This window comes from Jatropha curcas, chromosome 4 (assembly GCF_041381405.1).
Source record: "Jatropha curcas cultivar XTBG-Jc1 chromosome 4, XTBG_Jcur_1.0, whole genome shotgun sequence".
In the NCBI taxonomy this organism is placed as follows: Eukaryota; Viridiplantae; Streptophyta; class Magnoliopsida; order Malpighiales; family Euphorbiaceae; genus Jatropha; species Jatropha curcas.
This window is the reverse complement of record NC_143154.1, coordinates 26,903,216-26,927,774: the sequence shown is the minus strand read 5'-3', so window position 1 is coordinate 26,927,774 and position 24,559 is coordinate 26,903,216. Positions and strand designations below refer to the sequence as shown.

Sequence of the window (24,559 nt, the reverse complement as noted above, 5' to 3'; positions counted from 1 at the left end):
ATTTTTTACGCTATTTTTGAGTAATCAGAAAAAAATGCTTCTGTCTTGGTTTTACAAGTTTATTGAATAGTTTCCCTCTCCCTTAAACCTAAAGATATGTGATCCTGCTTGAAACTTCTTGGGAATAAGAGTTGTGACTTAAAAGAAAATAGAAATTCTCAAGTCTTTTGAGTAAAGATTGAGCTATTGTTTTAAACTGCACCATTATGTGTAACCCAATTTTTTAATGTAGATTATGGAATGGTGTTAAGTGCACTGAATACTTTTAATACCTTTTACGTTATAAAATAAGTTGTCGCATTTAGTGATTTACTAAATACTGTAGGAAGGAAATACATGTTCTTCGTCTCCTAACCCACTTGGAACGATTATGCACTCATTAGAATTTTATTACCAAACCACTAGCCTATTGTTCTTGAAGGTTCAACAACTATGGCATCTAAATAATATATGAAGTCTCAAGATGTAGCTTGGCTGCATTTTTATGTATGCAAAATTATCAAGTTAATTCTTGGTTTCTGGGTTAATCTCAATTGCCTATTTTGTGAATGCTATGTTTAGCTATGAAAGGATACACCTATTTTGTGGTTACCATTTCAATTTACATCCCATATTCAACTGAAAGCAGAGAAACAGAAAGAAGTCATTACGCGTTTGATGCTGAAAAATTATAGAGAAGAAATGCACAATACGTCTCAAAATCCCCATGGGGAAAATTTTCCATTATCCTTCTTTACAATCCAGGTAACTGGATATTAGCATCGATAATTGCGCCTTTTTTCACTATACACATTCTGGTTATTAAAAAATAACTATAAATACTTTTGGTCATGCTGCGAAGAAGAGCCAGGCTTGAGGCAGTTAGCTCTTTCAAGTTTAGCTTGACAAACAGAATGAAATCCTCCGTGCCTAAGCCTCCATGTGATAAATTAGGCCATTTTTCTTCGATATATGCATATAGGAATTGAGTACAAGGATGACCATCTTGTTGGCATGACTAAGATCATGTGCTACTCCATGTTTCATCTAACAGTTGCAAACACTCGTGTGGATTTGCATAGAAATAATCTTCTTCCTTTGGTTTATCTGGTATGACAACTCTTGTCTTCGGATTCCCCATTCGATCTGCATGAACTTGCTTTAGAGTGGTAGAGAATTCATCCCAACTCAATGATCCCTTGTTGTATTGATCTATTAAACCAACTAGAAGCTTTCTGTCCAATGAGATTGTCTTTTTGAAGCCTAAAAATCTAAAAGTCAATGACACACAAGAAACACCATCTCAGACTGACATTTCAATTTTTATAAGCAACTTGAAAGAACTAAATAATTTAACCACAATAATATCACCATTTTGCAGTTTATTCCAAAATAATGGGTGGGAAATCTATGCTTTTGCAAGGTTGGTGATCACAACAGAAACTTGTTTTATATGGTTCATTTTTAATAGCAATAACTAAATCCTGATATAAGAAGCAAAATCAGTTGAGAATGTAAATCAAATACAATCCAAATATGCAATGCATTACCTGCGATGGCCTTCCACTACTTTAGCCATATTGCCATCATATGTAGGAACAAATATGTCACCCTCCAGTGACACAAGATAATCCAATGCTGCCATTTGGGATGAGTGGTTTTGGAAAAACTTCAAATCTGATGATTCCAGCAGAGTCTCTTTCCTAACCTGCTTCATATCGGTATGTTATTTTCAAGTCACATGCTATTTTCAAGTCACATGCGAATGTAAAAAGTATGCTGTTATATTCTACCTACCACATTTGGGAAGGTTGCTGCCAAAGTCTTCATTCTTTTTTCTCCACCATATATTTCTCCAGCAGCAATATAAATTTGAATATTATGATCAATTCCCAGTGCGCTTAATACAAGAGCAGTTTCCTCAGGCGTCAAAGGACACCAACCTTCTTTCCTCTTCATTTCAGAATTTATAACTTTTTCCTTCCACCAGGGGTAAGCATATCTAACAATGTAAAAAAAAACTCTACGGTTAATTATACTTCAAATTGGTTCATATTATTCAAAGTTTGTAATAAAGAGAGAATTACCTCATTCTGGTCAGTTCCTCAACCTCCTCACTGTTGCAACCTTGAGTGCAGCCGGAAAACGCCAACATATCCATTTCATATCGAAGATGAAGGACAAGGAAGGGGCCTTTCTCCCTCAACATTCTAACCACCCTTCTACCCAACTCCTCTATCTGTGGTGTAAATCTCAGAGCATTAAAATTTACACGGCAACGCAACTTTTGAATTTCAAGAGGTAGTCCATTGTTAGCAAGACGAGAATCAGTTTTATTCAAATGGACTACTTTGTACTTTTGCACCAGAGGAAGAATCTGTTGGCAAACACTTCGGAAAATTAGTCGCATTAGTCCAAAAATATGTCATAAGCAAAAGGGAAATGGAAAGGCCAATGGTTTCTTTATAATTATAGCAAACTAACCTGATGTAGGTAGTAAGATAAATTTGACCAACTAACTGGCGGCAGTGAGTAGAACATCCCCAATTCAACTCTTCGTTTGATTCTAGGCGGTAGCTCTTTCAATATACGAACCTCATCTTTCAAGGAAGTGATGAAATGATTAACATCAAATATGTCTTGAAACTCACTGCCTCATAAAGAAATGATCAGGTAATTAATTGAAGAAACTTTTAGGTTGAATTGGGAACAGTTGATGAGACTATAGATAAAGTAGCATACCTTGGGTCATTCCAAAATGAGGTTTTATCCAACTCCGGGACAATAAGAGTTACATTTAGATATCTAGCAATGGTAACCATATCACATATCTGCATGATAAATACAGAAGTAATAATTAATGGAACATAGAGACAGAAAACAAGATAAGACCACAGAGAATCAAAGCAATTTCATATTGCTAATGGTATTTGGTTAGAGTAGGTAGAAACTCACTGCTGCTCTCATTTGGTTGAGTCCTCCATTGCAGGAAACCATAAGATACCCATTATTCTTATAAACCCCTGCAAGCCAATTACCAAATTAAGAACTTATAAAACCAGAATTTCATACTTCCATCAAACAGAAAGGGAAAAAACATATAACACAAACAATTTACTTAAATATAATAATAATAAAAAAAAGAATATTAAAAGTTTATAAGAAACCAAGATAATCATATTACTCTAATGTAAGATGAAGACAAATTAAAAGAATTTAGCATATATGGCAAATTTTTATCACATAGAATGAGTCCACCTAAATTAATGTCAAAGACTCTATTCCTGAAAAAAAATAACCAGTAACAAAATGAATAAAGAGAATCTTGAACTTACTCTTTGGAGGAAGAACAACTTTGGGAGGAATAGAAGATAGGTGGACATCAGATTGACTAAAACAAGAAGGCCAACCCTTTAACAATCTTGGCCCCCACATCTCTCCCAAAGCCATTAACTGAACTACACAAGTCCATAACAAAGCAGTTGTAATTGCCCTTAAAATCCATAGTTTCATTGGAGACCTTGAAACCATTGAATTCTTCAACTTATCAACCTTTCCATCTCCCAAGAGCTTCACTTTCACCTCCCACTCTTTAACAGAGTTCTCCGTCTTCAACATTTTTAACATTTTCCTTTTCTCTTTCGCTCCAATTCACCAAACCCACTTAAACAAACCCCTTAAAGAACAGATGCAAGATTCAACAAAATTTAAGGAAGCTAAAAAGTATTTAATAAGCCCATCTCTAAAAGAGACAATGAGATTCTTTAAACTTGATTAAGATAATCAAGAAAGCCTTAAAACTATAAAACCTTTCCTTGATTATATAAACTTTGCAATTAAAATAATGAAAGTAAAACCAACAGCTTCATGTTCTTGTTACTTTAATCTCCAAAATCACCTAATCTTGTCACCTTATCATACAACTCCAAAACAACTGCAACAGAATATCCAAACCAAAAACCCAGAAATAATGAGCAATGATCTTTGCTAAATCGTGACAAAAAAACCTTATTTCAGAATAAACTTGTATCGAAAAATCTCTTAAAGAAAAAGAAAAAATTGTGGTCACTTGTATAATAATGACTTAAGCGTAAAAGAAAAAGTAAGTATAGAAAAGAAAGATTAGCTAGAGAAATATGCTTCCCGACGAGATTCCGGCGAGAATGGCCTGGAAACTAGTCGGGAAATCACAGGGAGGGAGAGAGAGAGGGAGAGGCTAACGTTTTAAAAGCAGCTGAAATGTACGAGAGAGAAAAAAGAGAGCCTCCAATTAAGGCGTGAATGTAGTCTGCAATTTTTACTGCCGCGTAAAAGGTAGAAAGTAAAAACTTTACCATATTTAGATTGTCGAAATAGAAAGATCTGTTTTCTTTTTTTAATTTTCTTTTTTTGGTTTTACTTGTTGGTAGTTTTTACTAAGAAAAAATAATTATTTATCCCCTCAAATTTCATATCCCTTGTACTTAGTAAATACACCCATAGATTAGTTAATTTTCAAAAAATAACTTTTTTTTTTTTACAAAAATTGACTAAAGTATATAATAATGTAACAAAGAATTTCTAAAAATACAAAAGCAATGCTATGTATTATAACAAAATATCGGAATAAAATTATAATTTTTTCTTCTCAAAAAATAAAGGCAATTGACTAAATTGTCCTTTAATTAATGCTCATTTACTTAAAATAAAATTTAATACAGATATCTAAATAATGATAAAATTGAAACAAAATAATTAATATTATTTTAATTTTCTAAATCGTCATTTAAATATAATAATAAAAAAGTCAAAGTTTAACTATTTGTATTTCTTAAGCCATCCATTTTTATCATTATTAGTATTATTATGTATATATAAATCAGTAATTTATCATTATCACATTTTTGAATGACGAATATTTGTTTACATTGTTCAATTTTGAAAATTATTTAAATTAAAACTAATAAGTTGTTTCTTCTTCCTTTAGTTTTATTTTCTCCTTTATGTTTTTTAATTAGTATTTTAATTTTAACCTTGATCATTAAAGAAGTAGGTGAGGGATTGTGACTCAGAATTTTTATTTTCGATGAGGTTGTCAGATGACGTGGCAATTTGGAGAATTTTCCATGGTTGTCACATCCGCAAATGCCCATGGCCTTTTTGATTTATCCTTTGATCATTAACATTGACAAATCACGGTAGGCTTAATGTGATATAAAAATATTGATATAAATAAATATTTTATTTCAAGAACTCGTAAATGATAAATAAATATTATTAGGAGGCTAAAATAATATTATGGATTGCCCAGCTGAAAATTTTATAGTTAAAGGATGTATATTATCTATATTTTTTTTAAATAAAAAAATTTATTGTTTTGATTATAGTAAAGGATAAGATAGGTTTGGATAACTGGTAATTTAAAATGAAAAAATATTTTAATTTTTGAATTTACATGAATTCTTGCGCTTTCGGGACTTCAATTCTAAACTCGACCATATCTATTTTTATCACTAGTTTTTTTTTTTTTTAGTATACATAATATTTGTTAATAAACACAAATCATTATAAAATGAAATAAAATTTGTTGGACATTGAAATATTGTATGCATTATGTGAATGCCTCTCTACTGTGGTAGATATTATTAATAATATAAAAAAAACGCAATTTTGCAACCGACTTTTGTGGCCGTCCTATTTTGATTGCAAAACTGCGATAATGTTACGATCTCTTACGATTAATGTTAAAATAACAGAAATTTAATATTCACCGATGGATTTATAATCAATCTGCGACATATTCAACGAGATGGAGAAAAAAAATATTTCAATATCACTATGAGAGAGATGGAGAAAAAAATAGTATTTACTGTTACTATTTACAACTTCACAAATCACCATTTCCAGAGAGAGAAGGAGACATAACCATTATTGTAAGACCTAAAGATTGTTGCTTTAAAAACTTTTGTTTGCTGGTGAATTTTGATTGACATGCATTATAGAACCAACATGTCAAATGCCATTAATTTATCTTTGGGATATCATATCACATTGTTAATTTTTAAATATCATATTAATTAGTTATACAGGTTAATTCGATAAAATTATCTGATTTAATAGCTGTTAGCTGTTAAAATGTATCTGTATTTGGTTTAAATTTTTTATTGAAATGTCAAATAGAACTAATTCGCATTGTTTTAAACTTCATTTATTTCTCTAGATGATTATACTTTTCATTTTATTAAATTTTCTCTTGTCTTCATTGATTTTCTCTTTGAATAGAAAGAAAATTTTAATAAATTTTAGATTTCCATTCTAAAAATATAAGAGAAATAAAATAATAAATTGATATTTACTTGTATTATTTTTATTTAGATAAATTATATATCTATTACAAATTTCAATAAAAAATTTTCTATCAAATGGATTTAATTAAAAAAAATATTTATTCAAACACTTAATTGATAAAAAATAAAATTAATACATTAAAATAAAAAGAAGTATATGTGTGTGTATGTATAGATATCAATTATATAGTGAGAAGATGTGGATTATCCTCCTACCAAAAGGAAATTTCACCTAAAATACAAGAAAAATCCCTAATATGAAAGAGGTAGAAAATACTAATTAACCTGTACATTTCAACCATAAAAAGGCAATCCTGTCAAGTGGTGGAGGTGTCTATATTTTCTTATTGCAATAGAAAGCAAATCTATTGATTTTTTTTTTAATGCAATCTTTAATTATGATTATATGTATAAATTGGTAAAAAAAAAAATATTAGTTTACATCTAAAGTAAAATTTTCTAGTGGTTGGCTTTGAACTTGTTATGCTCTCATTTGCCTAACTTTGGAGAATTTTCAGCTGGTACAAATCCATTAACTAACAAACCCATTTTCTGTATTGTCACCATAATTAATTAATTAATTAATAAGATCTTTCCGCTTGAAAAAGATCTTGATGAATTATATATTATTTTTTTCGAAACTTACTTTATCTTGATATTTTTGCGTAATTAATTTATTTGCAAAATCAAAGAATAATCAAATATAACCAAAATTTAGTCACATATTGTAATACCCCGAATTTTTATTTTCGAAACTTTTGAATTTTTATTAAATCAAAAATCAGAAATTTTAATCATGTGGACTGCAAGTATAAAATAGCCTCAATTCAAGCCCAAGTTTACGAAGTTGGGCTCAAGCCCAAAACACATTATCGAAATTTATCAAAAAAAAAAAAAAATGTATATATATATATATATATATATATATATATATATATATATATATATGATTATTAATATTAACATTAAGTAAATTGAAGGAATGTTATAGAACCTAACTAAAATAATCAAAATAAATAAAACCGGACCTAAAAAATCAATTTAATTTGTCGAGAACCACACGAAGGATCCGAAAATCGATTGGAAAACTCGAAAAACCAAACGAAATGAGACCAAATCACTGAATCAGACCGAACCGATTCGAATCGAACCGGATCGGCCCACTTTTCTTTTCTTTTTCTTTCTTTTTCTTTTCTTTTCTTTTCTTCCTTCTCCTTCTCCAGTAGCGTGGCCTCCTCCTCCTCCTCCTCCTTCCTCTCCTTCGATCTCCTTCCTCCGGCCACCAAATTCAGCAAATGAATACTCTAAAAATATCTACTCAACGTGAGGAAGAAGATTATAGCTTAGATTTGAACTGAAATTGTGTCTATTTTGAAGGGGAAGAGCTTGAAGTTTTGGACACCTTTTTCCGACAATTCACGCCGTTTCAGGCAAGCCTTGGACACAAGGTGAGTACCAAATGACTCCTCTCTTCTTCCTCTTTCATTTGATGGCCTCCTCGTCGACTGTAATAGCCGGAATCGGAAAACCCAAAATGGGTATCACCGAACCTTTCCGCCCAATTTCCGGCCAACTGGTTCAGACCCACCTTGATTTGAACACATATTAGTGATCCTCTCATCGAAACGAATAAAATGATGTATTGTTTGTCAATTTTGGTGAAGGTTAAATTTTCCGGCCACCGTGCACGGTGGCGGCGGCGGCGGTCCGGCGACCGGCCGGCGAGACTCCGGCGAGACTTCAAGGGACAGAATGCTCTCCTCTTCGTGCGGAACACGGAAATGAATTTTGATTTTAAATCAGTACACTCTAAAGCTTAATCCGCAATTTTTGAATAAATTCTGAATTAATTAATTAATGAACTTAATTAAGTATTTAAGTAAATTAAATTAAATATTATTAAATAGATTTTATGAATATTAATTATAACTATAAGGTTGGTACAAAAAAAAAATATATTCCTAGCTAATAATAAATTTTAGGAATTTTATTAACAAATAAATAGTTATAGAACAACTAATTATAATGGATTATGTGAATTAAGTGACCGAATAAATGATGGATATGGCGGACGGGATTAGTGGATATGAATTTGCCCGATGGATGGGCTGTGTGTGTGGATTTGTGAAAATTTGAAAAAAATTTGGATAGTCCAGTTTATAGAGGAAATGCTGTCGAATTTTTAATAAAACACTTAATAAAGAATTAAATTAGTTATTCTTAAGAAGTAGTGACGACGAAAATTTGAGGTATTAAGAAATATTATACAATATTAGAATTATCATTATATAATATTTCTCACCGAATAATTAGAGATTTTATCTGAAGGTTATAAATTAGAATAGTTATTTATATAAATGAGGGAACCTAGATATATATATGCATATATAACAAGTGAATTAAATGACCGGTAGCCAAAATAAATAAACGAATGTGAAATATAAGTTTTTGAATTAAAATTCTTATTTAGAATTTTCTTGTTTATTTTAAAGGCTTATAAAATACAAAATGCGAGGACAAAAGCTGGAAGCATGTGGCTAAAAAGGCAGTCCTTTTAAAGGACAATAAAGAACTGTGAGTAGTGTTAGATAACTAGCATCATCCGCCTGCATTCATGCATTCACGGCTAAATGTTATCATGCATTATTTTGTTGAATTGCCATATTATGATGCACTATTCGTTGATATTAAAAATTGTTTGATTACTTGTGCTATGAATATACTGTGCCTTGTTTGTGTGGAATTAGGATGACGTGGACCACCATGGGTTTGTGAGGACGGTCTGTGATATGGATCCTGAATATGATATGATATGGAATTTGACCGTCGGCCGGGAAAATGGGAGATCGGCGCCCCCATGTGCACCTGATGATATGGATTATATGGAAAATCACAGGATGGCTTCTTGTTGTTGCGCACCTGATAATCTAGATTTGATTGTAGCCCGCAGGGTGGCCTCCTGTTGTGAGCACTTGATGATCTAGATTGGATGGAGACCACCGGGTTGCCTCCTGTTGGTATGGAAAAGAAAAGAGAGAATGGAAAAAAACAATGAGAGGACTGGTCAGTGAGGATTAGACCAGTTGGCCGTATGGGGGATCGGCTCCCTGGTGCACATGTATGAGAGGGCGAGCCATGTGTGAGGACGGCTCGCTGGGGATTCAGGTGGTGCCATTGACTAATTTCCACGTGATGTGATTATATGAAGGTGATAATAATTGTGATTGCTGTTGTATTGCCATTTGTGTGACAAACTGCATGATCATATAACTAAACGAGTGACCAAATTAAAATATTTTAGCATTTGTGTGATTGTATGGGGTGAGAGGGTTATCTAACCCTACTCATTGAGTTTGGCGCTCATCCCTGCCTACTATTTTTTTTCCAGGTAATAGAAAGAAGGGAAAGCCCTATGGAGTTGAAACACGTATTATAGAAGATTGTTAATGATAGAAATAACGATGTGAATGTAAAGGTAGAGTTCCGCAATTGTATTCCAGTTGGGTTGTAAATAAATAGTAAAAGTCCATATTAAATATATGAACTGCATTTTGGATGCATATGTATAAAATGTTAATGGGCCTGAATCCATAATTATGAATAGAAAGTGAGATTTAAATAAGTTAGGCTTACTACGGGCTTCGGGGGCCTTAAGCCCACCCAGGTCCTAGTGCCGGTCCGGTCCATGGAAATGGGTCGTGACAAAGTTGGTATCAGAGCATAAGTCGGGCCTTAGGAATCAATTGCGGAACATAGGAAATTAAATAGAGAGCTCCTATGTTGGGATCGGCCGTAACCAACAAAGGAGGTGTAGTCTGGATTGAATTCCATTTTAGTGCCGGTGGACGCATCGTGCACGAGGATGGAAGGAAATCTATATGAAACTTAGGATGAGAATTAAATGTATATAAGTAATAGTAAATCATAAAAAGGTCCGGGTAACTGACGTTTATAAAATAAACATTTCGAGTTTTGCTAAATCCCCTCCATCTATTTTGAAGCAGAAGATCAGTTGGAAATTGGTGTAATGGCCTGATCACCCAGTACACCATGATTCGACAAGAGACACTGCTTCAAAAAAAAAAAAAAAAAAAAAAAATTATTTGAAATTATTTAGAAAAGAATTCGGAGTTTTAAAGACAATAAGAAAGTAAATTTATTTGAACTATGATTTGAGAAACATGTTTTATTATTTGCTTATTGGAAATTGTTTTGAAGTTGCAATTAATTGTTTGGTTTTATTGTTTTGTCGGCATGTCAAAAAATTTATCTGATTTTAGAATTTAAATTATTTACAATGATTGCATGTTTGATTTATTTTATCATATTGTCTATCCCGAGGACTAAATTAGGTCTATAGAAATTAATATTGATAAATTAATAATAAATGGTATAGAATATGAATTTGAATTAAAATTTCAATTAAGATATAGATTAAATTCTAGAAATGTTACTGTTAGGGAATAAAAAGTGAAAATTGTAATATACATTAAATTAAGGGTTAGCAAAAGAAGGATTTAGGACAAATAGTTATACTAGACAAGAAATCCTCAATTAACCAAGCGAAACTTAAGGATGTAAAGAGAAAATTTGTAACTTACTTAAGCATAACATTAAGGAGGATAGAGACTTATTGGAAAAATTAAATAGAGTTAGACGTGGAAACAATAATTTGTGTCTTAAAAAGTATTGATTGAGGTGAATCTCGACATATAGAATTTAAATAGAGCAATGAAATTAAAATAAAAGACAAAGGTAAACTAATTATGTGATTAAATATGAAGAAAATAATTTTTAACTGGATAGGTCATATTGAGGTGAGGCAGAATATAATAAGGAAATGGGTAAAACTTCCTTTGCACAACTAGTATGAAGGGTAAGATTTTGGGTGTTTTAATATAGAATTAAAAGTAAAATTGGTTGGTAAATAATTGGGCAAAAGTTTGAATCGAAAATTTGATTAATATGGAAAAGATTGACTAATAGTTAATAGAAGTAATTACAAGTCATGAAATAATTATGAATCTTTTATAATAAAATGAGCAATTAGATTGAATCGATAATAGACTTATGGAACTAATGTGTAACTAAGGGATAGTTGGTATAATCTAAAATTTTATAAGGTGAAAGTGTAGTAAGTGTATTAGATATTATATAATTAAGATCCTAGCACATGTAGGATGCTTAAAGGGCTAGACTAAGTTCATAAATCTATTATAATAAAATGAATGTAGAAGATGATGAATAATGGGGAATGAATGGGGAAAGGAACGTGGATGCTGTAGGAAGCTTAATAAATTAAGGAAATTGGATGTATCTAGGTAGAGAGTTATGTAGAAAGGACTAATACCATTTATTAATCTAAGGTAATGATAAGAAACGTGTATAAAACCTGCTTTAAAGAATTAAGTACAAATTTAGATCGAGGTGCTAAATAAAATAAAATAAAATAAAAGTTAATAAATTTGGAAGAGAATAAAGGTCAAAGATAACTCATAATGATGAAGTAGAGAAAAAAAAAAAAATTTTAATAAGAAATTCAAGAAATAATGACCTGACGACGGAATTAAATTTTGTGTAGAATAACAGTTTCACGCCATAGATTCATGTACCCAGCATTAAACTCTTTCAGGGATAGGACTTAAATGAGGTTGGGTACACTAAGGAGACATGAATGATAAAAGAAAGATTAAAATGAATCAAACAACTAAAGAACTTGGATAGAACTAGGGGGATGTTAAATAATAGAAAAGCCAATGATGATCAATTAATTTATCTACTGTGAAATACTAGAATAAATAATTAGAAACAAATTGGGAAAGAAGTAAAATTCAGATGTAAGAAATATACATATATATATATATATATAAAATGATTATAAAATAAGTAACGAAATAAATAAAGATAAAATAATAATAATAATATAAATATAAATATAAATATAAATATAAATCACTAATGAAAATAACTTTTGGGAAAATTTAAGGTGTGGACCAATCTACTTGAGAGACTAGTAATAGCGAAAGGAATAGTAATGATGGAGATTAGAATATTCTTGGTTTAAGAGGATCATTTAGGGATGAAATATGTAACAGTAGACTGGAACTAGAAGATTTAAGGATTGTCCTCGTGGAGATAGACAATTCATTTTTGTTAAATACCAAAAGGTTTTAGAAAATACAATGAGTGTTGATTTTCAAACTTTATAAAAATATTTTTTATACCACGATTGAGATTGGTTTAAAATAAAAGTAAATGCAAATTTCTATTAAAAGAATTTCAAGGTTTTGTGTGAGTGACATGCCGATGTTTTTAAAAGTTGGAAAGGAAAATTATTTTGAAAGTTTTTAAATAGTCAGTTACCCATAGGATGGTCAATCTAGGCTGTAGTTGTCAACTCATTAGTCGAATTTTGAATAAACAATTAATCTAATAATTTATAACGGTGAAACAATGTATAGTGGAAATATGAATAAATGAGGACTCTTAAATTACTCAAAAATCTTTAGTAGACACATTTGATGAAATGCCTGATATGAGATAATTAGTGTTGTGGACTATTATTATAAATGAACTCATTAAAATGGAAATTTTCTCAAGAATAAGAAATACAAATCAAGAAAACTTAGAAATAGATACATTTAGAATTGAAAGTTTTAGTACTATACCTTTTTAACTGTAGTAAATTGTGACAAATCATAACTAAAGAGATTTGATGTGAAAATTTAAATTTTCTGGTAATTTATGAGATCATAAGAAAAGTATTTAACTCTAGAGGATATTTTGGAGTTCAATGGAAATATGTGGCAATTAATTTCTTCAGGCTTTTCAATAAGTATGACAATTAATAAATTTAAATCCTTACAGAAAAGAGAATAAAAGAAGCTAGTGAAGTGAATCGTAAGGTAATGGATAAAAATTTTGACATGTCAGCGAAAGGAGGAAGGACCAAAACTCAGTCGAGGTCTAGATAATAATACCAGGTGGCAGTGTGCTAACCTGAGAAACTAGAAATGATAAGGTTACATGGATAAATTTAAGGAAATTATAAATACCTTGCTAGACATAAATAAGTAAGGATGAGATAAATAAATTGATACTATATTTTAAAACTTGGATGGAAAAATTTAACGATTAGCTTAAGTATTATAAGGGCTAATTAGGGCCTTGCTATCATTTCATAATTAAGGCATAAATTGAACTTTCATATGGAAACGAATAAATTATTTAGTTGACGCAGAGTTGGGTGAAAGAAATTGAGTTATTGATGTTTTCTTAATTGGTGTGATGTCGAAATTGTAAGAAAGCGTTAGATCGGGACTTAAGAAAATAATAAAGATTAGATTGAAACAATAGTAATCGGATAAGTCGTGAAAAAAAAAAAAAAGGAACTGATAGAGTGAGCTCGAATCACCCTGCGATATTATAAACAATGGGAATTACAAAAAAAAAAAAAAAAAAAAATTTCTTAAAATTTTGGATTATAGTAATAGTTTTTCAACTTTGATTAAGCAAATATTTAGTCATAACATATGTAAATTAAATAAATCAAGTTTTATAATAAATAAATTAAATTTCAAATTTGTTTTACATTATATATTTGGATTTCATAAAGGAATGGGTAATAAAATTTAATTTTCAAATGAAATTAAATAATCTTGGGGAACATAGATATATATATTAAGCATTTTATTGAAAAACTCGGTTAATTATAAGATTTTTATTTAAAGAACGATTTTCTAAAGATTCCAATAGCCGAACGATGATAGTATTGAAGATTAATGTAATAAAACTCCTTATAAGCTTCAGCTAGGTGGTACTATGTAGCTTGAACGAAATTTTATTCTAAATATGATAATTGGCTGTAGAAGTACAACCCGAATACCCCACTCACTGCCTTTCCTCGATCTGTATTTTCGCTTTTGAGCTGTCTCCTTGGTAGTGGAAGCAATTTCTTGTGACTTTCAAATTCCCCATGCATCCATTCTTATTCTTTCCCACTAGATTCAATTCGAGGACGAATTGTCTTAAGGGGGGGAGATTGTAATACCCCGAATTCTTATTTTCGAAACTTTTGAATTTTTATTAAATCAAAAATCAGAAATTTTAATCATGTGGACTGCAAGTATAAAATAGCCTCAATTCAAGCCCAAGTTTACGAAGTTGGGCTCAAGCCCAAAACACATTATCGAAATTTATCAAAAAAAAAAAAAAATTTATATATATATATATATATATATATATATATATATATATATATATATGATTATTAATATTAACATTAAGTAAATTGAAGGAATGTTATAGAACCTAACTAAAATAATCAAAATAAATAAAACCGGACCTAAAAAATCAATTTAATTTGTCGAGAACCACACGAAGGATCCGAAAATCGATTGGAAAACTCGAAAAACCAAACGAAATGAGACCAAATCACTGAATCAGACCGAACCGATTCGAATCGAACCGGATCGGCCCACTTTTCTTTTCTTTTTCTTTCTTTTTCTTTTCTTTTCTTTTCTTCCTTCTCCTTCTCCAGTAGCGTGGCCTCCTCCTCCTCCTCCTCCTTCCTCTCCTTCGATCTCCTTCCTCCGGCCACCAAATTCAGCAAATGAATACTCTAAAAATATCTACTCAACGTGAGGAAGAAGATTATAGCTTAGATTTGAACTGAAATTGTGTCTATTTTGAAGGGGAAGAGCTTGAAGTTTTGGACACCTTTTTCCGACAATTCACGCCGTTTCAGGCAAGCCTTGGACACAAGGTGAGTACCAAATGACTCCTCTCTTCTTCCTCTTTCATTTGATGGCCTCCTCGTCGACTGTAATAGCCGGAATCGGAAAACCCAAAATGGGTATCACCGAACCTTTCCGCCCAATTTCCGGCCAACTGGTTCAGACCCACCTTGATTTGAACACATATTAGTGATCCTCTCATCGAAACGAATAAAATGATGTATTGTTTGTCAATTTTGGTGAAGGTTAAATTTTCCGGCCACCGTGCACGGTGGCGGCGGCGGCGGTCCGGCGACCGGCCGGCGAGACTCCGGCGAGACTTCAAGGGACAGAATGCTCTCCTCTTCGTGCGGAACACGGAAATGAATTTTGATTTTAAATCAGTACACTCTAAAGCTTAATCCGCAATTTTTGAATAAATTCTGAATTAATTAATTAATGAACTTAATTAAGTATTTAAGTAAATTAAATTAAATATTATTAAATAGATTTTATGAATATTAATTATAACTATAAGGTTGGTACAAAAAAAAAATATATTCCTAGCTAATAATAAATTTTAGGAATTTTATTAACAAATAAATAGTTATAGAACAACTAATTATAATGGATTATGTGAATTAAGTGACCGAATAAATGATGGATATGGCGGACGGGATTAGTGGATATGAATTTGCCCGATGGATGGGCTGTGTGTGTGGATTTGTGAAAATTTGAAAAAAATTTGGATAGTCCAGTTTATAGAGGAAATGCTGTCGAATTTTTAATAAAACACTTAATAAAGAATTAAATTAGTTATTCTTAAGAAGTAGTGACGACGAAAATTTGAGGTATTAAGAAATATTATACAATATTAGAATTATCATTATATAATATTTCTCACCGAATAATTAGAGATTTTATCTGAAGGTTATAAATTAGAATAGTTATTTATATAAATGAGGGAACCTAGATATATATATGCATATATAACAAGTGAATTAAATGACCGGTAGCCAAAATAAATAAACGAATGTGAAATATAAGTTTTTGAATTAAAATTCTTATTTAGAATTTTCTTGTTTATTTTAAAGGCTTATAAAATACAAAATGCGAGGACAAAAGCTGGAAGCATGTGGCTAAAAAGGCAGTCCTTTTAAAGGACAATAAAGAACTGTGAGTAGTGTTAGATAACTAGCATCATCCGCCTGCATTCATGCATTCACGGCTAAATGTTATCATGCATTATTTTGTTGAATTGCCATATTATGATGCACTATTCGTTGATATTAAAAATTGTTTGATTACTTGTGCTATGAATATACTGTGCCTTGTTTGTGTGGAATTAGGATGACGTGGACCACCATGGGTTTGTGAGGACGGTCTGTGATATGGATCCTGAATATGATATGATATGGAATTTGACCGTCGGCCGGGAAAATGGGAGATCGGCGCCCCCATGTGCACCTGATGATATGGATTATATGGAAAATCACAGGATGGCTTCTTGTTGTTGCGCACCTGATAATCTAGATTTGATTGTAGCCCGCAGGGTGGCCTCCTGTTGTGAGCACTTGATGATCTAGATTGGATGGAGACCACCGGGTTGCCTCCTGTTGGTATGGAAAAGAAAAGAGAGAATGGAAAAAAACAATGAGAGGACTGGTCAGTGAGGATTAGACCAGTTGGCCGTATGGGGGATCGGCTCCCTGGTGCACATGTATGAGAGGGCGAGCCATGTGTGAGGACGGCTCGCTGGGGATTCAGGTGGTGCCATTGACTAATTTCCACGTGATGTGATTATATGAAGGTGATAATAATTGTGATTGCTGTTGTATTGCCATTTGTGTGACAAACTGCATGATCATATAACTAAACGAGTGACCAAATTAAAATATTTTAGCATTTGTGTGATTGTATGGGGTGAGAGGGTTATCTAACCCTACTCATTGAGTTTGGCGCTCATCCCTGCCTACTATTTTTTTTCCAGGTAATAGAAAGAAGGGAAAGCCCTATGGAGTTGAAACACGTATTATAGAAGATTGTTAATGATAGAAATAACGATGTGAATGTAAAGGTAGAGTTCCGCAATTGTATTCCAGTTGGGTTGTAAATAAATAGTAAAAGTCCATATTAAATATATGAACTGCATTTTGGATGCATATGTATAAAATGTTAATGGGCCTGAATCCATAATTATGAATAGAAAGTGAGATTTAAATAAGTTAGGCTTACTACGGGCTTCGGGGGCCTTAAGCCCACCCAGGTCCTAGTGCCGGTCCGGTCCATGGAAATGGGTCGTGACACATATAGAAATTAAAGCATTGTCAATAAAATTTTGATACTTTTGAATTTTGATGCCTCTAAATTAATTATGAACTAAAAAAAAAATTAGTTTTTAAAAACTTATAATCTAACCTTAATACTAATTATAGTGACATATATTATAATAAGAGATTATTACTAAAGAATTATAAATTGATTAATTATTTAGGATATAAAATACTATGAATTTTGCATATCGATACAATTATCCATATTTTAGGCATATAGATAGACTTCGCACATTCTTGCAATTACTCTTTTTCTTTTCAATTTTTGCATACATCATTTAAATTTAAAGGATCACGTTTGGCTAAATTTTAAATTCATAAAGATTTAAACCACATAATTTATTAAATTTTTTTATCTTTGAATGATAAAAGATAAATGTATACGGTAGATTTGTAACAAACTGCAAAATTCAAAGTAATTTTTCTTATTGATTCCATATCAAAATCCATTCTTTCTTTATTTTTGTACAACAGAAGTTTATATTTAAAGAAAAAAAAATATTAGAATTTCAGACAGGGCATTATCTATATAAAAAAGGTGTAATAGAAAAACAATGTTCAACCATGCCAAATTGCTTATATATAATATTAATTAATGATTTTTTTAATAACTAAAGTGATTAGGACTTTTGGAGTTTGCAATTGTGACAAAAGCCCGTGATTGATTTTTGTTATCCACATCAGCCGCAGGAAGAAAAAACCTTCAAGTCTTCAACCATGGAAAATAGGAAAAAATTTACATAATTACGAGAATAGAATGTGCAATTCAACATACATATATATATATAAGAAATTATGTCAAAAATTCAATAGTTGAACAACTTCTTTGGTAACTTTTAGTAGTATGCTATTTTTTTTTATAATGTTCGGTAATATAATTTTTGAATTAATTTTTAGAAATTATATCGTTTCAAAAAAATTAATTTATATAGCGTTTTACGAAAAATTATTTAAATAACCAACAATTAAAAGTTATTATAACAGTTAATTTTGCGGAATAAGAAGTGAAAAAAGGAAAGGAATCATAAGTACAAGTCCAGTAGTGTGTTGCCTGATCATAAGAAGTACTCATTAGCTTCTGAATCCAATCATGGAAATAGAAGAAGGAAGCTTTATAGACAAGGAAAGGAAGTAAAAATATGGGCATTGCTTTTTAACTGAAAATTAATTGATTTGAGCAATGAGTGAGTGAGAGATGGGAATGGGTTTTTTGAAGCACTGTCACCGACTTAAATTGCTTTCTTTAACTCTCACATGTGCTTTCTCTGTTCCCTTCCCAACATCTTACAAACAGGTACACTTTCAGTTCCTATTCTATTCATAAAGCAAAACTTCATTCTATTCACAGCCTGTCTCCTCCTTTATTATTACAGATATATTCAATGACCCTCTATATTTCACACCTACCAAGATCAACTAATTTCATGTTATTGAAAATCAAAACAGGATAAAATTTAATACAGAGATGAGTGATTAATGTTTTGAGTAAATTGGGTTATGCTCAGACCGACAAAATATGAATTTATATTTTTAAGAAAAAAAAAAAATCTGATTCGTTTAAAAGCTTGACTCATTTATTAAATGAGTTAAAAGAGTAGGCTCAAAATTTATTAAATAATCTTCTTCTTTATTTGGTTGGTCTTCTCGTTTATATGAAGAGTGAAAATTCTTCCGACCGTAAGTGTTTTCACCAATTATGTAATCCACAGTGTTATATACATTCCAGACGAAGCCAAATTAGTTGTTTTTCAGCTATGAAGTTACTATTGCAATGTTGAGGAGATTTTAGTTGTTACCTCTGTTAATAGTTGCCTGTTCAAAACGTTTATTACAACGTTAGAAAGAATAACATTTAATGATTTGCTTAACACTAATATAAACAACGTTACAAAGAGTGACATTTCATATTCACTTTATTAATTTAAACACCAGTATAAAGGCTATTTCACTGAATAATATACATTATATGAAAATTTTTTGTCGAATAATGCTAAAACTTTATAACATCTCAGTACAAATGCGGAAATATATATTAAAAAAAATATATCCTCCAATATTAAAATTTGGTGTTTGGGAAGTATTGCGGGCCATTTTTATATGGGCTCAGCCCGCTAATCATAGCTCAAATGGGTCTCAAATTAAGTGGCCCAACAATTCTTCAAAGCAAAGTCATGAGCCCATCTGTATTAAGGTTGTAGTTTTTACAGACACAAACAGAGCGCTTCATTCCCTCTTCAGGAAATCAAGATTCATTGTATTTGAAAAACCTAGGATTTCTGTAGGGTTTTTGACATACTTTCGAAACTCTTAACAGTTCTGGTTTCTGAACGGATTGAAGAATGAGGCGGCTTGATTATCATGAGAAAAAGCTACTGAAGAAAGTAAATTTCTTGCAATGGAAGAGAGAGGGCGGCCACAGAGAAGCAATGGTTATGCAACGCTACCACATAGGCGAGCGTGACGACTACAAGAAGTATTCTTTTTTGTGTTCTTTAATGGATTTTCATATTGGTTTTTGAATTAGGTTTATTTGTTTTAGTTTTTTTTTTCTCCAAATTTTGGTTATGGTTTTTGAACAAAGTTTGGGAAATTAGGTATTCGAGTATGTGTCGGATGGTGCAGAAGTTGGTCAACATATTGAAGCAAATGGATGCCAGAGACTCTTATCGTATTGAGATGACAGATATGCTTTTGGAGAAGCTGTGAGTTCTCTTTTACTTTTTATTAAATGGTTTTTTAATTGAATTTTCTTGTTAATTTATGGGAGATTCATAATTAGGGCTACTATTTATTTTATGAATAGCGTTGTAATGGTTTAATTGTACGTTTCAGCTGATTTTGTTTGCATTACTAGAATCTCAGTGCTAGTATTTTGTTTTAGTGACTTGTGTGTTCTTATGCAGTTTACTTTAAGATGAATAGCCAATTGCTGTTTTCTTTTTCTTTGTTTGAAATATTTTCACTCAACTCTATAACAGTGAAATGGCACCAAATAAGTCGGTGTCATGTAGTTGTTTTTGATATATGAAATAATTTCCCTTACAGCTAGCAGCTATTGTTAAATAGTAAGTCTTCTAGTATTTTGATTAAATTTGTTTTTGATAAAAGCAGAAGCTTGAATATTTGACAGCAGTTATCTTTGCACGAGTTGGATTTGCAAATTGCTTATTGTGTGTAAATCATCCAAGATATTTTTAATGAATCAAATAAATAAAATAAAAGAATGTAATAAAAATATAAATGAATAACTAGACTTATGCCAAGTAAAACAAGAAAGAAGTAACCAGTATAAAAATTCAGATGTTAACTGCTATAAAAAGATTATCAAAACGCTTGAAAGTACTTTTTGCAGTATCATCCGGACTATCTAGGAATAGAGACTACAGAGCTTTTTGGTCACATGTTCAACTCGATGGGACAACCTTATTTCTTGGTTACAGAATCTCCACCATTCTATGGGATAGGAAAATCCTACAAACATGATGAAGCAAGAGGCTGCAACCTGAGATAGCTCAAGTGGCACATGGTTACCCAAAGGAACAATCCAACTAAACAGTAAAAAACTAGGGAAGCAAAACAAAACCCATCCAGACCTTATTTCATACCATATTAAACTTGATTATGATATATCCATGCGAGTAGGTAACTTCAGAAGATTCTGTGACTAGGATCATCAGCAAACCATCCCAGAACTCAATTCTAAAGCCAAGGTTACTGACAACTCGATTCCTGTACTTTAACTTCATTGTTGCAGGACAAGGCAAGAATGCTTTTTCTTTGCAATAATAACTCCTCCATTGAGCATTGTATGACGAGAATTTGGTCCAATTAACTATGTATGTTTATAATATTGAAATTAGTTTCATCTGGTTGTTCCTCTCTTTCTCTCTCTTTCTGCATGTAGTGATTATTATTTATAATTACTATCAAGTTTGATATTTTTGTTACTTGTTTGTGAATGGCAGCTATAACATGGGAGTAATATCAAGCAGGAAAAGCTTGGCTTTGTGTGATCGATTATCAGTGTCATCATTTTGCCGGTAGGCAAATGCCTCTCTCTCACTCACACACACTCACTCACACAACTGTCAGTCCCCTTAAATGGTTTTACAACTTTGTGGTTACCTGTGTTTTGGTAAGAAGTCATTAGGGCCTTGTCAGTATGCGCCCCTTTATGAAGAGGCGCCCCTGTCCCAATGTTAGGGGGGCTGTTCTGCTGAGTTCCTTTGACAAACTGAGTTGCAATTTGTCTATCTGAGTTGCAACTAAGGTTATTTGTAACTGTTACTGCAATACTGAAAGATTTGACTCATTAAAAGATTTGACTTCTGTCCAATCTGTAACTGTTCTTGTCAGATCCCTGCCTTTCTATTTCTGGATACTCTTTTTTTTTTTTTTTTTTTGGTTAATAATAAAATGACTCCATTGCTTGTAGACGGAGGCTTTCAAATGTTATGGTGCGATTGAAGTTTGCTGAGCATTTGAAAGAAGCCATCACATACATTGAGCAGGGTCACATTCGAGTTGGTCCAGATACAGTTACTGACCCAGCATTCCTCGTAACCAGGAATATGGAAGATTTTGTCACTTGGGTAGATACATCCAAGATAAAGAGAAAGGTGCTCCAGTACAATGAGAAATTGGATGATTATGATGCAATGAACTGAAGAGAGTCTTGATTTTTTCTTTCCCTTTGCTCTATATGGGTTCTTTTTAATGCTATAACATTTTTGTTCGAAGCATAATGTATAAATGTTGCTGAGTGGTGGAGAGACAGTTATACATTGTTGTTAAAAGCTCTCCACAAGAACTGGTTAATGTATTTTTTTTTTTTTTAAATATTACTTCTTTTTATTGAAATGGGTCGGACTTAGGAGCGGCTCTGTGGACAAATCTATCCTCTACTTTTCAAGATAAATTGACTTTATGATATGTAATAACGATCTCCATTGTTATACAGTTAGACATCACTTGCAAATTCATATTTTTTTGGAGTGTTGATTCATAATTTCGCATTTTATTTTAAGGAAACACTGAACAACTATTCATCTTATTTGGTTAATATGGCAAATGGCAAGTATGATGTTAACAAGACATTATAAATTCAGCTAATTCATTTAAGGAATTTTATGAAGAACCACCTTTGTTTATTCTAACTTGAACCTTCTCTCTGAAGTCCATTGCTCTCTGCCTCATCTCCTCCCCTTCCTTATCAACCATTAGGGTTCGAATAGCTCGCTCTATCTCTCGTTGCTCCAATCCATTCTCCAATTCCAAGCCTACTCTCCATACATGACTAACATATCTTGCTATGACCTTTTGATCCCCAAAACACGGTCTGCACATCATTAGGAACCCATTCGCATATATACTCTCCATTGTTGAATCCCATCCATAATGGCTCCAAAACCCACCTACAGCAGCATGTTTTATTCCTTTTGTGGTGCCCATTTTACAATGCAACCTCTATCTCCAACAGCTTTTCTGAATCCACCTGGCAATTGCTCAATCCAATTCGAACTGCGAATTGACCCAGTCCTAACTACCCTCAAAAATGGCTGCTTGCTGGTGGCTAGTCCCCAGGCCATTTCAGCTAGCTCATTCTTATTGATAACAGCAATGCTACCTAAACTTATATAGATAACCGTGTCTGCAGCTTGCCTGTCAAGCCAAGATGTGCAGCTAGTTTCTTCTTCTAGTAAGCTGATAGAAGAGGCTGGTACAATTTTGTGCATAGGGCCTATCGTGAAGAACGGAAGTTGACACTGCTCTTTCAATTCTAATAGTTATGATTGCTCTAGGCAATCCATTGTATTCCGTATGATGGCTAAGGATGATCTTGTGTTGCTTATGATTTTTCATTTGCCATAACAAGGCATCTAAAGCTGAAACCGTAAGCTGGAAGATCTTTGAATCTGAGGGGATTTAACACAGGCACAAGGTCTAATAATTTAGAATCTGCTAGATACAAGAAATGGTTAATAGTCTGCAGAGGTTTCTTGTTTCTTAGTTAGCAGGAATAAAAAATCAGTGCTGTCAGTTCATCTTTCATCACGTCTTATATATACACGCGCGCGCGCACACACACGCACACATACCTTGTGCAGGAAGATAACGTTGTTTTGGGAGAGCAGGAAATGCATAGTAGGTTAATAAATTAGCAGCACACCTAGTGCGTAATATGATGCTTGGAAGCTTTAGAGATTGAGCTACTGCTGCAACAAAATACATTAGTCCATCACATATGATGCATGGCAATGGCAGCACATCATCTTGGGCTTGTCCTTCCACCTGCTTCTGAATCATCTCAGTTACTGATGCCTCAAGTGAAGCTTCACAGTTAGTATTAAGGGTTGATAGAGAGGCTATGAAGTTTTTAAAGAAGAGAATAGGGAGTGATATGCCATCTGATATGGGAAGGAAGCTAAAGTGAGGGTGATTGGATGAGTTTGGAGAATTAAAATTTGGTATGAGCAATTGTTATGGAGAAACCTTTGGAGTGAAGAATTGATCCTAACTGAATCATTGGGTTTAGGTGTCCTTGTAGTGGAAATGGAACCAGCACTAGACGGCGACGTTTCTGTTTTTGTTTCTGTTCTTGCATTTCCGGTGAAAGTTTTGGTTGCAGAAATTGTACACTTGCAGGTAATGAAAATGCAATGTTTTAAGTTATTATCTACATTTGCAAAGTAAGAACTTAATTAGAAAATTACAAAAAAGGAAAATTGTAAAATCAGAACTTGGAAGTTTACTCGAAGAGGTGGTTATACGTGAGCATGAGTTGGAGTTTTCGTTGTTAATTTCGAAGTCGATGCTTTGGGTCATTGTTAATGATGAACAAATCGAACTGCATGCTGGCCGTTTGCCTATGTTATCAATATTCAGGTTGAAGCATTTTAATATGTTATTATTTTATTCTCATGTTTTGAGAGAAAAAAACGAGAAGGCAAAACTACGGATTATTAAAAATACAGAAATAACGTTGTATATTATGACAAAATATAAAGATAGAGCTATAATTCTTTTTAAATTGATGAAATATGTCAAGATCCTAAAAGTTTCTAATTTTATAAATTTTTAAAAATTTATTTATTCGATATAAATATTAAATCCACGAATTTCAATCATATTTTTATAAATAAATAAATTAAATGAATTAGTCATTTATTAGAACGAGGGGCTTGAGAAAATGTCAAAAAACTTCTTT

At 32.1% G+C, this 24,559-nt stretch overlaps 2 protein-coding genes, 2 long non-coding RNA genes and 1 pseudogene across 5 annotated transcripts; 3 read left to right on the top strand and 2 right to left on the bottom strand.

The window, feature by feature from the left end:
* Positions 1–693: 693 nt before the first annotated feature.
* Positions 694–4,223, bottom strand: LOC105646783 (O-fucosyltransferase family protein). 2 transcript variants are annotated; one of them, XM_020684378.3, is made up of 8 exons: positions 3,315–4,223; positions 2,935–3,002; positions 2,722–2,810; positions 2,464–2,629; positions 2,067–2,356; positions 1,777–1,981; positions 1,530–1,690; positions 694–1,250 (listed from the first exon to the last, which is right to left on the bottom strand). In XM_020684378.3, exons 1-8 carry the CDS (start codon positions 3,604–3,606, stop codon positions 1,004–1,006), a joined length of 1,518 nt encoding a protein of 505 aa, XP_020540037.1. In that variant the 5' UTR covers positions 3,607–4,223; the 3' UTR covers positions 694–1,003. The 2 variants fall into 2 exon arrangements, with proteins under 2 accessions (XP_020540037.1, XP_012088109.1); XM_012232719.4 differs by having other exon boundaries at positions 1,530–1,687; positions 3,315–4,221.
* A 3,139-nt stretch (positions 4,224–7,362) lies between these two features.
* Positions 7,363–9,927, top strand: LOC149497102 (uncharacterized). Its single transcript, XR_016320459.1, has 4 exons — positions 7,363–7,753; positions 7,970–8,107; positions 8,798–8,879; positions 9,694–9,927. It is a non-coding gene; the product is annotated as an uncharacterized LOC149497102 (long non-coding RNA).
* A 4,752-nt stretch (positions 9,928–14,679) lies between these two features.
* LOC149497101 (uncharacterized) lies at positions 14,680–17,243 on the top strand. Its single transcript, XR_016320458.1, has 4 exons — positions 14,680–15,069; positions 15,286–15,423; positions 16,114–16,195; positions 17,010–17,243. It is a non-coding gene; the product is annotated as an uncharacterized LOC149497101 (long non-coding RNA).
* Positions 17,244–19,558: 2,315 nt separating this feature from the next.
* LOC105646784 (Alpha-L RNA-binding motif/Ribosomal protein S4 family protein) lies at positions 19,559–22,360 on the top strand. Its single transcript, XM_012232720.4, has 4 exons — positions 19,559–19,825; positions 19,947–20,054; positions 21,318–21,392; positions 21,788–22,360. The coding sequence occupies exons 1-4, from the start codon at positions 19,692–19,694 to the stop codon at positions 22,017–22,019; spliced, it is 549 nt and encodes a 182-aa protein (XP_012088110.1). The 5' UTR covers positions 19,559–19,691; the 3' UTR covers positions 22,020–22,360.
* Positions 22,175–24,121, bottom strand: LOC105646839 (UDP-glucose iridoid glucosyltransferase-like; annotated as a pseudogene).
* Between the last annotated feature and the right edge of the window lie 438 nt (positions 24,122–24,559).

Excerpts from the sequence above, each read along its gene's own strand:
- LOC105646784 (XM_012232720.4), top strand. The coding sequence starts at position 19,692 with ATGAGGCGGCTTGATTATCATGAGAAAAAGCTACTGAAGAAAGTAAAT. Across the intron at positions 19,826-19,946 it reads GAGCGTGACGACTACAAGAA|GTATTCGAGTATGTGTCGGA; the intron begins GTATTCTTTTTT and ends TTGGGAAATTAG. Across the intron at positions 21,393-21,787 it reads TCAGTGTCATCATTTTGCCG|ACGGAGGCTTTCAAATGTTA; the intron begins GTAGGCAAATGC and ends CATTGCTTGTAG.
- LOC105646783 (XM_020684378.3), bottom strand. The coding sequence starts at position 3,606 with ATGTTAAAAATGTTGAAGACGGAGAACTCTGTTAAAGAGTGGGAGGTG. Across the intron at positions 3,003-3,314 it reads AGTTGTTCTTCCTCCAAAGA|GGGTTTATAAGAATAATGGG; the intron begins GTAAGTTCAAGA and ends ATTGGCTTGCAG. Across the intron at positions 2,630-2,721 it reads TCATTTTGGAATGACCCAAG|TGAGTTTCAAGACATATTTG; the intron begins GTATGCTACTTT and ends TTTATGAGGCAG.